The 15,167-nt window shown below is 44.0% G+C and overlaps 1 protein-coding gene across 4 annotated transcripts in view; it reads right to left on the bottom strand.

The window, feature by feature from the left end:
- The window catches only part of LOC140425555 (dnaJ homolog subfamily C member 13), a 169,721-nt gene that overhangs the window by 128,500 nt on the left and 26,054 nt on the right, over positions 1-15,167 (bottom strand). For all 4 annotated transcript variants that reach the window (XM_072509978.1, XM_072509977.1, XM_072509976.1 and 1 more), the window contains exons 3-4: positions 3,050-3,125; positions 1,370-1,519 (exon numbers count right to left, since the gene is read on the bottom strand). In XM_072509978.1, the coding sequence (XP_072366079.1) occupies positions 1,370-1,519; positions 3,050-3,125 (226 nt within the window). The remainder of the gene's footprint in view (positions 1-1,369; positions 1,520-3,049; positions 3,126-15,167) is intronic.

Consider the following 15,167-nt stretch of genomic DNA (forward strand, 5'->3'; position numbering starts at 1 on the left):
GCCGAATGGCCTCCTTCTGCACTGTAAATTCAATGTTAATCTATGATTAATCTAGGACAAAGGTTCGGCACAACATCGTGGGCCGAAGGGCCTGTTCTGTGCTGTATTTTTCTATGTTCTATGTTCGCAACACCGCTTTCTCAACAATTGCATAAAACCGGACGCCTGGACAGTGAAGTCACTAATCTTCTCAGCTTCGGTAAAACGTCTACCTGAAAGCGGTGACCCAGCTACCAAGTCAGGAGGAAAATTTTGTGTTACACCAACTTTAGCACACACGTCTGCGCCGCAGCAAATCAACATCACAAAGCCACAAGCAAAGATACATGGGTTCCAGGCATTGTAGGCGAAGTGGAATAATGTGATTGGGTTGTTACATCGCCGACCCTGATCCCACTCTTTTCAGGTGATTAGACACCCACAGGAAGAAAGTTATGCTTGTAGTATGCCGCTCGGGTTCCAACTACCTCAATCTGGATCGAACTGCAATGTTACTTGGAGGCATGAGTCGGGGCTCAGTGACCGAATCCCTGACCGGCAGACCTGCAAGAAGCTAGATTGTGGCCAAGCAGCTCTGTTCCTAATCATCAGACATCAATTAAGAGCATACAGCTTTTTCTTTATCAGTGGTTGCATTCTGGCAAACCTCAATTTTTATTCGAGATGATGCAGTAACAGACATACACCTAATTCAACAAGTCAATGCACACTAGGTCTTGCTTAACCATCCAATTATGAGACCCAATTACTCAGAAAATCCTGGATTGCAATTTCCACTTGTGACAATGGCCAAAACATTCATCTTCTGGAATTATAGCATCTTAAAGAAATTGTGTTCCTCCAAAGTGGGACAGCTTTAAGCACTTTTATTTAAGCTAAATCAAAGATTGCTTCGGTTCCTGCTGGCGATTATAACTCAAGGGCATTCCCAAACACGTCCTTCTATAGAATGTTTGTGTGTAGATCATTGGTGAACCTTAACTTCTAAAGCTGGCGCATCAGCAGAGATCCATGAAGCTGAAGGGGTTTAAGGTAACTCAGCATGCAAAGGCCCAATTTCTGTGATGCAGACAGTCACAGACATTTTGGTCAAGCCTCGCAACATAAACAACAGTCTTCCCTCTCTTCTGTAAGCGTCAGGGGCTTCCAACTAAAGAATATCTCCCTATTAATAGAATCTTCCCTTTTCTAACTCCTATTATCCTTATGGACCGCACAATGTTTTACCCCATTGATCAGGCCTGCTTCAAGTAGCAATTTTAGATACGCTCTGGTCAATTGCACACTTTTCTACTCCAGGCCACAGACGGCCGCGCAAGCAAGTGCAACAGCGTCTAAGATCTTGCACAGAAGCTCAAGTAAGACTTACCAGTGCCTCTGTTAGTAACTCTGTTCTGTGTTCAGTAGAAAATTTCAGGGTTTCAGATTTTTTCCCACTCCCTTTACGAAAGGTTAAGTTGAATTCGGTTCCTTGGCCTTTCCCAACAGGACCAATGCTGCAGATATCACCATAAGGCCACTACAAGGAAATGGAGTTTACCACAATTTTAAAACATTTTCTAGAACCTGGACACAAGTTAAATGATGTACTTGTAAGATTGTAAACTGCAGTTGCCCTCATGCTCAAAATAACAGCTAGAACGTCATTCAAGAAAGAGCTTTATACTTAGAACGGGTTACGGCATTTGGAAATAAAAGTTCAGCCGCCATGTGGTTCCATTAGAGTCAAGTGCTTTCAAGTGCTTTCCAAGGAAAGGATTTTAACAATATTATATTTCAGATTTTGCCTGTTGTAAGCTTCTGTTGAAGAATGAAAATGTAATACAGGTCGCCTTAATTTTGGATAAATGTGTTTTAATGAAGCTCAGTTTAGTCAGTCAATGTGGATTAAAATAATTATTGGTCACAACAGTCTTGAGCCGATAAGAAAGTACAAAACTGCTGCCTCCCGCTACCTGACATCAAAACGGCACCAGACTGAAAAACTCCACAGATCTGAAAATTAGGAACCAAAAGTCAAATTAAGGGAGTATGATCAGTGTTGAATGATGAATATAGATTGGGTGGAATGTAGAAACATGTAAATTCACATGTAGGAAGGTTTTACAAGTGCAAGTTATTGGACAGGTTTTGGAATTCGATGAGGCCTGAAAAACCTTGAAGCCCGAGAATTGTAATGCATTTGAATACTCCAGTTAACTCTCAAAGCTGGCCCCAGTTACACAAGTAAATTGTCAGTATAGTTATCACTGAATGTTTAATATTCTGATCATCAATAGATGTGCTTGAACTCTATTAAGTAACTTGGAAACATGTGATTAAGGATAACTACCCAGAAAGAGATTCTACTGCTAACCCTGCTCAAATTCACATGCGAGCTTACACAGAAAGAATATCCACTTATGTCTTTGCAACTGTAACCTGGTTCAAGCCATGGCCAAGGCCAACAGTTTGTGGCAGATAATCTCACAATAGGATGCCATTGTGAAAAAAACAAAGCCAGGACTCCTGGTATGTTTTTTTTTTTTTTAAACGTTTATGCAGAAGATCATCAATTAGAAACATGGCAGAGCTGCACGGTAGCACAGTGGTTAGCACTGTTGCTTCACAGTACCAGGGACCTGGGTTCGATTCCCGGCTTGGGTCACTCTGTGCGGAGTCTGCACGTTCTCCCCGTATCTGCATGGGTTTCCTCTGGGTGCTCCGGTTTCCTCCCACAAGTCCCGAAAGACGTGCTTGTTAGACATTCAGAATTGGACATTCTGAATTCTCCCTCAGTGTACCCGAACAGGCGCCGGAGTGTGACGACTAGGGGCTTTTCACAGTAACTTCATTGCAGTGTTAATGTAAACCTACTTGTGACACTAATAAAGATTATTACACACAGAGCGTGAATAAATGTTGAAAAATTGGAGGGGTGGGGCAATGTACTCAACAGCAAAGGGCAAGGAGGAATGAGAGATTATACCCTACTTACTTTTTCTGGACAAATTTTAAATCATTCATTACCTGATGGTTTTTTCTGGACAAATTTTAAATCATTCATTACCTGATTGGTAACTTCTAGAGTACTGGGATTGTATGTGGTTACAGCATGCGTACCAACTGAAAAGACTCGCTTGTATCTAAAAGGGAAAAATAGAACAAAAGGACATGGTCAGTTCAGTAGCAATACACAGCAACCATTATTCTTTATACAAAAACAGAAATGAGTTTGGTTTCATTTCCAGTGAATAGTTACTGCAGTCGTTGGGTGACATTCTTTAAAATAAAACATTCAATGGATTCAATTTTAAGCTCTGAAGGTGCACCCAAGGGGGTGGGGGAGAATCAAACTTAATACATCATCATTTCCACATGGTATAAGCAGCAGCTAAGTTAGGAATACAGATAAAGGAATACTAGTCCTGCAAATCCCAAATGATCCTCAAATAATTTAATCAGTCAGCAGCTGAAAGTAAAAAAAGCCAATTTGACATTTCAGATCAGATCCTGTGCTCGGTGCAGCACCTTGCATTCAGAAATCATTCATTCAGATCGTCCAGATAAGGTCTTTTGCAACACCACGTTTTCACTGCCTCTACATCCATCCTTATAACATAGAGACTGTTCAGTGTGGTTTAACCAAAGTTCTATTACTTTTAACATTTTTTTCCTGCTTTTTTATTATATCCCTCTAGAAACGAACCTCAGCACTTTGGTTAAAAATATATCTGACAGCCTTACCAACCTATACAAGGGCAATGTAACCGATGAGATGTAGCTGTGCCCTTGGATCTCTTTGCTCCCATATACGATTTAGATTTATTTTGAGAATTATACAGCTGCCTATTCACCCTAACACAATGCATATCTCTCACTTATCTACATTGAAAGTCATTTGCTCATTAATCGCACATTCTTCACTTATTAATACAGTACATTTTGTCACAGACTCTCACTATTAACTATAACCCCCAGTTTGGCATCATCCTCAAATTTTGAAATTGTACTTCTGATTTCAGATTTCCAATCATTTGTAATCAATGAACAATGGTCCCAGCACTTGATCCCTGTGGAATACCACCTCCCACCTTTGCCAGCCTGAGCAACTACCCTGCCCCAAACAGGCGCCAGAGTGTGGAGACTAGGGGATTTTCACAGTAACATCACTGCAGTGTTAATGTAAGCCTACTTGTGACAATAATAAAGATTATTAAATTATTATTAATCCCTCATTCAGTTTTGAATTCTGTAGACAGATTGTTACCCATTCTGATGCTGGTCACAGCTCCACATATTGAAATTAGTTCGGAATCTACCTTAGATTACAACTACTTTATTATCCACAGCCTGAGTGAGACACATCCAGAGTGGGAATTTGGAACTTGATAATTTGGTGCAGTGAGGTAATCAGGAAAGGCAAGTGGTAAGTCTAATTCTGATGTTTTTCAGTCAAAAGTGCAGTGTGTAGATTAGTGTCTGATTGGCTGAAGCTGCCCCCACCCTAATTGCTGAGAGGCAGTTATCTGTCAGTCACCTGAGGCCTGTTTAGGGGCACAAAGGTGCACATTGTATTCTTCTCTTTGAAATTTAAGTAGTGAGAGTCACCCTGGTCAGCTGAAGTCTGTATAAAAGACAGACAGAAAGCGCACCCAGTAACCTTCGCGCAGGTCAAAGAGACACAGCCTGAGTGGGAATTTGGAACTTGGTAATTTGGTACAGTGAGGTAATTCGGTGCAGAGTGGCAGAAGTTTATTTTTCCCTACTGTTTTGTTCTCTCTCTTTCGTCTGGCCTGTAACTTTTAATCTGCAGGGAGATAATCAGAGAGCATCTGAGACCCTCGGAAGGTAAGTGATTTTTATTCATTTTTACTTTTATTACCGTTTCAAATTGTGGGGGGGGGACGGGACTGAAGTGACATCACAGAAAAGCTGTGACCTGATTGGCTGGTTGGGAATCTATGCTAAATTAAAATTAAGTATTGGTAAACTAATTAAACATAATTACTTAATTGTAACTTAGAGGGGTATCTAAGCCAGAGATCGGAGAGTACTGTATTTAGCTTTCACATTTATAGTAGAAATCTAGTGCTAGGAAACAGATAGTTAACAGTAACTTTTTTTTAAAAAAACTTTTAAATTTAGTTTACTAATTAATTGACGCAATGTCAATTAGAGGGGTGCAGTGCTCTGACTGAGATGAGGCAGGTCCGGGAGGCTTCCAGCGTCCCGGATGGCTTCATCTGCAGAAAGTGCACCCAACTGGAGCTCCTCACAGACCGCATGGTTCGGTTGGAGCAGCAGTTGGATGCACTGAGGAGCATGCGGGCGGCAGAAAGCGTCATAGATAGCAGTTATATAAATGTGGTCACACCCAATGTGCAGGCAGAGAAATGGGTGACCACCAGAAAGGGCAGGCAGTCAGTGCAGGAATCCCCTGTGGTTGTCCCCCTCTCGAACAGGTATACACCCCTTTGGATACTGTCGGGGGGGTAGCCTATCAGGGGAAAACAGCAGCAGCCAGAGCAGTGGCACCACGGCTGGCTCTGATGTTCAGAAGTAGGGTCAAAGCGCAGAAGAGCAATAGTCACAGGGGACTCTATAGTCAGGGGCACAGATAGGCGCTTCTGTGGACGTGAAAGAGACTCCAGGATGGTATGTTGCCTCCCTTGTGCCAGGGTCCAGAATGTCTCCAAACGGGTAGAGGGCATCCTGAAGGGGGAGGGCAAACAGGCAGAGATCGTTATTGGTACTAACGACATAGGCAGGAAGGGGCATGAGGTCCTGCAGCAGGAGTTCAGGGAGCTAGGCAGAAAGTTAAAAGCCAGGACCTCTAGGGTTGTAATCTCGGGATTACTCCCTGTGCCACGTGCCAGTGAGGCTAGAAATAGGAAGATAGAGCAGCTAAACACGTGGCTAAACAGCTGGTGAAGGAGGGAGGGTTTCTATTATCTGGAGCACTGGGAGCTCTTCCGGGGCAGGTGTGACCTATATAAGGGCGGGTTGCATCTAAACTGGAAAGGCATAAATATCCTGGCCGCGAGGTTTGCTAGTGTCACACGGGAGGGTTTAAACTAGTATGGCAGGGGGGTGGGCGCGGGAGCAATAGATCAGAAGGTGAGAGCATTGAGGGAGAACTAGGGAATAGGGACAGTATGGCTCTGTGGCAGAGCAGACAGGGAGAAGTTGCTGAACACAGCGGGTCTGGTGGCCTAAAGTGCATATGTTTTAATGCAAGAAGTATTACGGGTAAGGCAGATGAACTTAGAGCTTGGATTAGTATTTGGAACTATGATGTTTTTGCCATTACAGAGACCTGGTTGAGGAAAGGGCAGGATTGGCAGCTAAACGTTCCAGGATTTAGATGTTTCAGGCGGGATAGAGGGAGATGTAAAAGGGGAGGCGGAGTTGCGCTACTGGTTAGGGAGAATATCACAGCTGTACTGCGGGAGGACACCTCAGAGGGCAGTGAGGCTTTATGGGTAGAGATCAGGAATAAGAAGGGTGCAGTCACAATGTTGGGGGTTTACTACAGGCCTCCCAACAGCCAGCGGGAGATAGAGGAGCAGATAGGTAGACAGATTTTGGAAAAGAGTAAAAACAACAGGGTTGTGGTGATGGGAGACTTCAACTTCCCCAATATTGACTGGGACTCACTTAGTGCCAGGGGCTTAAACGGGGCGGAGTTTGTAAGGAGCATCCAGGAGGGCTTCTTAAAACAATATGTAGACAGTCCAACTAGGGAAGGGGCGGTACTGGACCAGGTATTGGGGAATGAGCCCGGCCAGGTGGTAGATGTTTCAGTAGGGGAGCATTTTGGTAACAGTGACCACAATTCAGTAAGTTTTAAAGTACTGGTGGACAAGGATAAGAGTGGTCCTAGGATGAATGTGCTAAATTGGGGGAAGGCTAATTATAACAATATTAGGCGGGAACTGAAGAACATAGATTGGGGGCGGATGTTTGAGGGCAAATCAACATCTGACATGTGGGAGGCTTTCAAGTGTCAGTTGAAAGGAATTCAGGACCGGCATGTTCCTGTGAGGAATAAGGATAAATATGGCAATTTTCGGGAACCTTGGATAACGAGAGATATTGTAGGCCTCGTCAAAAAGAAAAAAGGAGGCATTTGTCAGGGCTAAAAGGCTGGGAACAGACGAAGCCTGCGTGGAATATAAGGAAAGTAGGAAGGAACTTAAGCAAGGAGTCAGGAGGGCTAGAAGGGGTCACGAAATGTCATTGGCAAATAGGATTAAGGAAAATCCGCAGGCTTTTTACACGTCCATAAAAAGCAAGAGGGTAGCCAGGGAAAGGGTTGGCCCACTGAAGGATAGGCAAGGGAATCTATGTGTGGAGCCAGAGGAAATGGGCGAGGTACTAAATGACTACTTTGCATCAGTATTCACCAAAGAGAAGGAATTGGTAGATGTTGAGTCTGGAGAAGGGGGTGTAGATAGCCTGGGTCACATTGAGATCCAAAAAGACGAGGTGTTGGGTGACTTAAAAAATATTAAGGTAGATAAGTCCCCAGGGCCTGATGGGATCTACCCCAGAATACTGAAGAAGGCTGGAGAGGAAATTGCTGAGGCCTTGACAGAAATCTTTGGATCCTCACTGTCTTCAGGGGATGTCCCAGAGGGCTGGAGAATAGCCAATGTTGTTCCTCTGTTTAAGAAGAGTAGCAAGGATAATCCAGGGAACTACAGGCCGGTGAGCCTTACTTCAGTGGTAGGGAAATTACTGGAGAGAATTCTTCGAGACAGGATCTACTCCCATTTGGAAGCAAATGGACGTATTAGTGAGAGGCAGCATGGTTTTGTGAAGGGGAGGTTGTGTCTCACTAACTTGATAGAGTTTTTCAAGGAGGTCACCAAGATGATTGATGCAGGTAGGGCAGTGGATGTTGTCTATATGGACTTCAGTAAGGCCTTTGACAAGGTCCATCATGGTAGACTAGTACAAAAGGTGAAGTCACACGGGATCAGGGGTGAGCTGGCAAGGTGGATACAGAACTGGCTAGGTCATAGAAGGCAGAGTAGCAGCAATGGAAGGATGCTTTTCTAATTGGAGGGCTGTGACCAGTGGTGTTCCACAGGGATCAGTGCTGGGACCTTTGCTGTTTGTAGTATATATATATATATAAATGATTTGGAGGAAAATGTAACTGGTCTGATTAGTAAGTTTGCAGACGACACCAAGGTTGGTGGAATTGCGGATGAGGATTGTCAAAGGATTCACCAGGATTTAGATTGTTTGGAGACTTGGGTGGAGAGATGGCAGATGGAGTTTAATCCGGACAAATGTGAGGTAATGCATTTTGGGAGGTCTAATGCAGGTAGGGAATATACAGTGAATGGTAGAACCCTCAAGAGTATTGAAAGTCAAAGAGATCTAGGAGTACAGGTCCACAGGTCACTGAAAGGGGCAACACAGGTGGAGAAGGTAGTCAAGAAGGCATACGGCATGCTTGCCTTCATTGGCCGGGGCATTGAGTATAAGAATTGGCAAGTCATGTTGCAGCTGTATAGAACCTTAGTTAGGCCACACTTGGAGTATAGCGTTCAATTCTGGTCACTACACTACCAGAAGGATGTGGAGGCTTTCAAGAGGGTGAAGAGATTTACCAGGATGTTGCCTGGTATGGAGGGCATTAGCTATGAGGAGCAGTTAAATAAACTCGGTTTGTTCTCACTGGAACGAAGGAGGTTGAGGGGCATAGAGTGGATAGTCAGAGGCTTTTCCCTGGGGTAGAGGGGTCAATTACTAGGGGGCATAGGTTTGAGGTGAGAGGGGCAAGGTTTAGAGTAGATGTACGAGGCAAGTTTTTTTACGCAGAGGGTAGTGGGTGCCTGGAACTCGCTACCGGAGGTGGTGGTGGAAGCAGGGAAGATAGTGACATTCAAGAGGCATCTTCACAAATACATGAATAGGATGGGAAGAGAGGGATACGGACCCAGGAAGTGTAGAAGATTGTAGTTTTAGTCGGGCAGCATGGTCGGCACGGGCTTGGAGGGCCTGTTCCTGTGCTGTACATTTCTTTGTTCTTTGTTCTTTGTACCAACACTTATTTTACCTGCACGACAATAACATTGCTTAATTGCCACACAGACACACCACGGTCGTGTTTCTGCAAAAATTGATGAATTATGTTTCCTTTTCCTTTCCTCACTGTTATCCAGAAGGGCTTTTCAACATAATCACGGTGGAATAAAAGCACAAAAGCAGTAAATACCTACAAAGATCACAAGGTAAGGCAAATGTGCGGGACTGTAATCAGCACAGACGAACCAGACTTCCTGTGCTAAAGGTCTACGCCGGCTCGGGTAACAGACTTTCCACGCAAAAAAAGTGTGAGGTTCGCATTGTCTCCCGTTTGGGTCCATTAAAAAAAAACACTAATTTATTGGATGTACAGATAAAGGATATTTGACTGCAGAACATCTGATTTTAGACCAGCTCAATAACTCTTTCACTGGGTATTGACATCAAGATGCAAGAAGTCCTGTTCCACATTAAACTATGCAATTATGACCTCTGACACAAAAGTTTGAGCATAAGTGAGTATGTTGCTCTGCAGTCATGTCACCAATTCAAGAACATGTGCTATTTTGGGGATGGGGGGGGGGGGAAGAGAGAGAGAGAGAGAGGGGACAAATCTCAAATTCTGGCCAACTTAATGCTTCAGCAGTTCTGGACACAATGCTAAATTTCTGCCCCCTAACATATCCATCAACAAGTTTACATTTGCATGATCTCCAACTGCATCAACAATACTTATATATCCATTGTGCACTGGCTTATTCAATCAACAACGACTTAAACAAGGTTCATAAACACTTCCTGTAATCACAAAAACTGCTTTCAGCTATGTGAAAAACACCATACAAACTAAAATAAAAACAAAAATAGTGCAGATTCTGGAAATCTGAAATGAAAACAAAGTGCTGGAAAAACTCCAGCAGGTCTAGCAGTACCTGTGGAGAAAGAAACAGGGTTACCGTTGAGTTGGATCTGACTCGGTTATTATTTGGGCAGAAACCATACTGCCCAAATGTCACTCAGAATCGGAGTTTAGCAGCAAAGATAATGGCCATTTAGCCCATTCCAGTCTGTGCTGGCTCTTTGAAAGAGTTGGTCAAATTAGTAGCAAACCCCAGCTTCATCCCCATAACCCTGCAAGTTAGTCCTCTTCAAGAACACGTCAAGCTGCCTTAAACGTTGCTTTAGAAATCTGCTTTCACCATCATTTCAGGTAGGTTAATCTCCCTCAACTGTCTATGTTCCAAGGTCAGCAATCCCAGCTTCCCCAATCTCTCCACAGAACAGAAGTCAGCCTTCCCAGTAAACCACTTCTGCACCTTTTTCCACACTTTGACATCCTACTTCAACTCTGCTATCCAATACGGCAACCAGGAGCTTAACCTGTGACTTGTAGCGGTTTACCTAACTTCCTTATTGTTGTACCCAACGTTCCTTTTCAAAGTCAAGTATTCCCATACACTTTCTGAACTGTCTCATCAAGTTGTCCTGCCACAAAGATTTGTGTATATCTACCGCCGGGTCACTCTGCTCACATCTTCCTCATAACAGTATTTAGAATTTGCTGCCTTTCCAAATTGTTCCTCCCAAACTGCACCATTTCACATTTGTACGCATTAAAATTGCACCTACCCAGTGTCTGCCCATTTCACCACCTGTTTAAGCCTTGCTGCTGGCAAGAATCATTAATTGCAATGAAAATATCAAAGAGAACTAAAAATAGAAATGAGGATAGGTATTATCACACTTGAGCACTGAAGGACACAGTTGCCAGGCAGTGAAGGAATCAACACAAGAAAGTAATCTAGTCAAACTCATCCTCATGACAGCCCATGGGAGCATTGGCAGGAGTGACCACTGCCCATTTCTGAAGACAATTCATGTGGTATGGCACAAATATGCGAAATGGGACAAAGTGTAGCCACCTGGGTTGGCCAAGTCCCGATTTAAAATGGAGAACAGCAAAGGCTGCAGGGAAATTCAGCCAACACAGGCAGAAACCAGCAGGTGAAAGTTACTATGTATTAAACTCTGCAAAAGCCCAGACAGCATCGATACAAGCAGCCATCTGCATAATAATGTAGCAGCCATCTACATACTAATGAGCGATCCCCGGTAACAATCGCAACATTTGGGACAAACAAAGCTAAGCCAGACTCCCCGGCGCCAGCAGGAGCCAACACAGAAGAGGTTAACGGACACCTCAAGACCGCCCATCGATCAAGGAACCGCTCCAGTATTGGAGAATTCGAACCAAGCGATTGGAACGAAGTCCAATCACCTAGAACCAGGTACGGGGTCCGCCCCGAAAGGCGGGAAGCCTCTGGGGACTATAGAGTTAAGCCCCCAAGCTCAAATCGTTCTTCTTGACAGGGTCACTCAGCAAAGCAAACCAACCCTCGAGAGTGAACTGTCCAAGCTGCCGCATCACTGAAGTAAGTCTCAAGTCGACGCTCGCTACAAGATAGGCGCTCCTAGCTACCAGTCCATACCAGCTTTGAATCCCACAGTTTCAGAATCCGAACAAAAGGCCATTTGTTCCCCTGACCTGGTGGGCCAGTCCGAAGCTAAGTGTAGGCCTGTTAGTTGTAGAAGTAGCTTAGAAGTAGAATTTATGCATGAGTAGCGATTTACTGTGTATAATAAATGTGCTTTGATTTGAATCTTACTAATTGGTGTATTGAGTTATTGATCATTACTTGAACCTCGTGGCGGTATCATAAAGATACCTGGCGACTCGAGAGCAAAAGTTATAAAACAGAGCCAATTGAACCAACCAAAAGTTAGCAACAAAAGGCCCCAAAATTAGGCATCTATACGGCAGTGTGGACCACCAGAAACAGAACCACAACCTGTAACTGATGGGTTGGCACATCCTTCACCCAAATCATTGTCAGCCAGGTGGTCAATTCTATTTCAAAGGGAAATAGGATTGTAGAAGAGCAAATCAGGAGTAGCACCAGGTGTACCTTAACATGCTAATTAGCAATCTAGTTAAGACTACTACACAGATCACACATGGTGAAACATGCTACAGGTATAAGATTCCCATAATGGACCCGAGCAAAATGCTCCTGAACCACCCTCAACTGTGGAGGAACCCAATATACAAGAGACAAGGCTGAAGTATGTGTATCTTTAGTCAAAGTATTAAATGGATGATCCTACACTGCTTCCACTGGAGGTCTTTACCATTACATATGCCAGTATCCAGTCAATTAGATTCACCCCACATGACATTAAACCACTGCTGAGGGTGTGGCACAGTAAAGACTATGGACAAATGTTTCAATTCTACTGCTGAAGGTATATGCATTTTGCACCAGAGCTAGATGCCACCACACTCTAACTACCCAGTTCAGATGACACAGGTATCTATCCAACTGCTGAGAAAGGTTACATACATCTACAAAATAAAAATACGATCAATCTAGCCCAGGCAATTACTACCCACCAGTGTACTCTGAAATACAAGTGATGGAAGGAGATAACACAATGAAGGGCAAGTTAGGCTAGTGGGTGGGCCGCATGAGTGGACCTCCATCGCGGTGTGCCACAAGACTAAACTTGGGCATGTTTAAAGAGCCCAAAGTCTGTTTTGTCTATTTGCAGGAAACCCAATTGCGCAACAAAGATCAGAATCAGGGTACGCAAGGGTTGGGTAAGTTTTTCATTCCAGTTTCAATGCCAGGGAAACGGGTATAGCAATTTTAATTAATAAAGGAGTCCTGATCTCTTCTCAGATTATGGCTGACCCCAATGGTCGATAGGTTATTGTTTGTGGCTGCCTGTCGAACATCCAAGTAACCCTGGTCAATGTTTATCCTCCAAACCGGGATGTTACTAATTTCATTAACTCTGTTAGCTTCCTTCCCCCAACCTCGACTCACACCAGCATATTCCGGAGGCGACCCTAACTGTATTTTGGACCCTAAATTGGATTGTTCTAAACCTAAATCTTCTGACTCATCAGGGATAACCAGGGCTTTGTCTTCTTTTATGGCTCAGATGGGGTTCACCCAAGAGACCGGATACTACTTTGCTGTCAGCTAAAACATTTTGCGAGCGGCTGTCCTGCTCAATTGACGATTACACCAAATTAAATAGGTCCGACTCAATCTCCATGTTGTGGGAAGCTCTCAAGGCCATCCATAGGGCGGGGAAATTATTTCTTATAGAGCATACACGCTGAGGATGAAGACGTTGGAGCAGCAAAGGCTGGTGCACTCCATTTTAGAGGTGGATCATAAGCACGCGCTCAATCCTACTCCAGAGCAATCTATTCGCAAGCAAAATTAAGTTGCAGACACAGTTTGAGCTACTGTCCACTAACAAAGCTGTACATCAGTTACAGCACTCCAGGATTACATTTTAAAGTACGGGGATAAAGGCCAGTCATCTTCTGGCTCACCAACCAACTCAAACATCAAGCAGCCCCCCCCCCCCGGAGATTCCCCAAGATACTTAATCCGGACGACAACCTCGTTTCCGCCTCTCTCCAGGTCAATGGGGCTTTTAAATCCCATTACTGGGACCTGTATGAATTGGAGCCCCTACCCAGACATAATAATAATAATAATTGCTGATTGTCACAAGTAGGCTTCAATGAAATTACTGTGAAAAGCCCCTAGTCGCCACATTCCGGCGCCTGTTCGGGGGGGGGGGCGCGGTACGGGAATGGAATGCTGCTGGCATTGTTCTGCAATACAAGCCAGCTGTTTAGCCCATTGTTGCCGGTCATGTCTGATTTTCTGACTATCCTACCCATCCCAGCTGTCGAAGCTGATAGGATCTGTGAGTTGGACTCCCCGCTACGCCCTGACGAGATTTTAAAATATATTGGGCTGGTGCAGTCTGGCAAGGCCCTGCAGATGGCTTTCTGATAGAATTTTTAAGATGCCCTCAGAACAGCTCGCTTATGTTATTAGATATGTTTAATGACTCCCTTTCCAGTGGTTCATTGCCTCCGACCGTCACTCAAGCCTCTATTTCCTTCTGCCTCAAGAGGGACAAGGTCCGAACAGAGCACATCATGCCATGCTTTTAAACACAGATGTTAAGCTGCTCACCAAGATTCTGGCGCTCCGGTTGGAGCCTTTCCTTCCCAGTATAAATTCGGAGAATCAAACAGGCTTTGTAAATGGTCGGCAATTATCAGCCAATATACATCGCCTTTTAAATGTTATTCTTTCCCCCTCCTCTGCATCCAAGCCGGAGGTGATAGTTTCTCTTGATGCTGAGAAAGCATTTGACAGGGTAAAGTAGGAATATTTATTTGGATTCGGTCATAAATTTGTCTCTTGGATCTGTTGGTTATATAATGCCCCTACGGCCAGCATTCACAAAAACACTATCTCATTACTTCCGCTTGAATAGGGACTTTCTCCACTCTTACTCGCTCTGACAATAGAGCTGCTCTCTATAGCCTTGAGGGCATCTAATCAATGGAGGGGTATGAGTGGTGACAGCATGGAACATCAGGTATCTCAATGCAGATGAGCTACTTCTATATATTACAGACCAACTACTTCCATCAACGGCATAATGAAGACACTTAAAACAGACCTACAGAGGTGGAACAACTTTCCTCTATCTTTGGTGGGTAGGATTCAAACAATAAAAATCAACGTACTCCCTAGGTTTTGATTTTTCTTTCAATGTCTCCCCATTTTTCTGCCCAAATTCTGTTTTATTATGGTAAATAAGTTGATATCTGCTTTCATTTGAGCAGGTAAGAATCCCAGAATCCGCAGGGAGACACGAACAGGGGGCTTGGCCCTCCCAAATTTGTTTTATTACTTGGCCCCAATTCTATTTGGCGTCAAATGGAAGACCTCTCTTGTACAACTTCTACTCTCCTTGCCATAGTTCCTGTACCATTGCCCTTTTCTCCTGCTAGATTTTCCTCGAACCCAGTGTTGGTCTCTTAGGGTTAGGAAACAGTTGACAACAGTTTAAACTGCTTTCCCCGTCTTCACTGGCCTCTATCTGTAATAATCACCTTTTCTTACCTTCTGGATTGGACCCAACATTTTAACCATAAAAAGTGAGGGGAATTGAGCATTTTGGTGACCTGTTTGTGGAGGGATGATTTGCCAGTTGTTTTTTTTTGAGAGTTGGCGGACAACTTTCAGCTACCCAATTCT

The sequence above is a fragment of the Scyliorhinus torazame genome, chromosome 6 (assembly GCF_047496885.1).
Source record: "Scyliorhinus torazame isolate Kashiwa2021f chromosome 6, sScyTor2.1, whole genome shotgun sequence".
Lineage (NCBI taxonomy): Eukaryota > Metazoa > Chordata > Chondrichthyes > Carcharhiniformes > Scyliorhinidae > Scyliorhinus > Scyliorhinus torazame.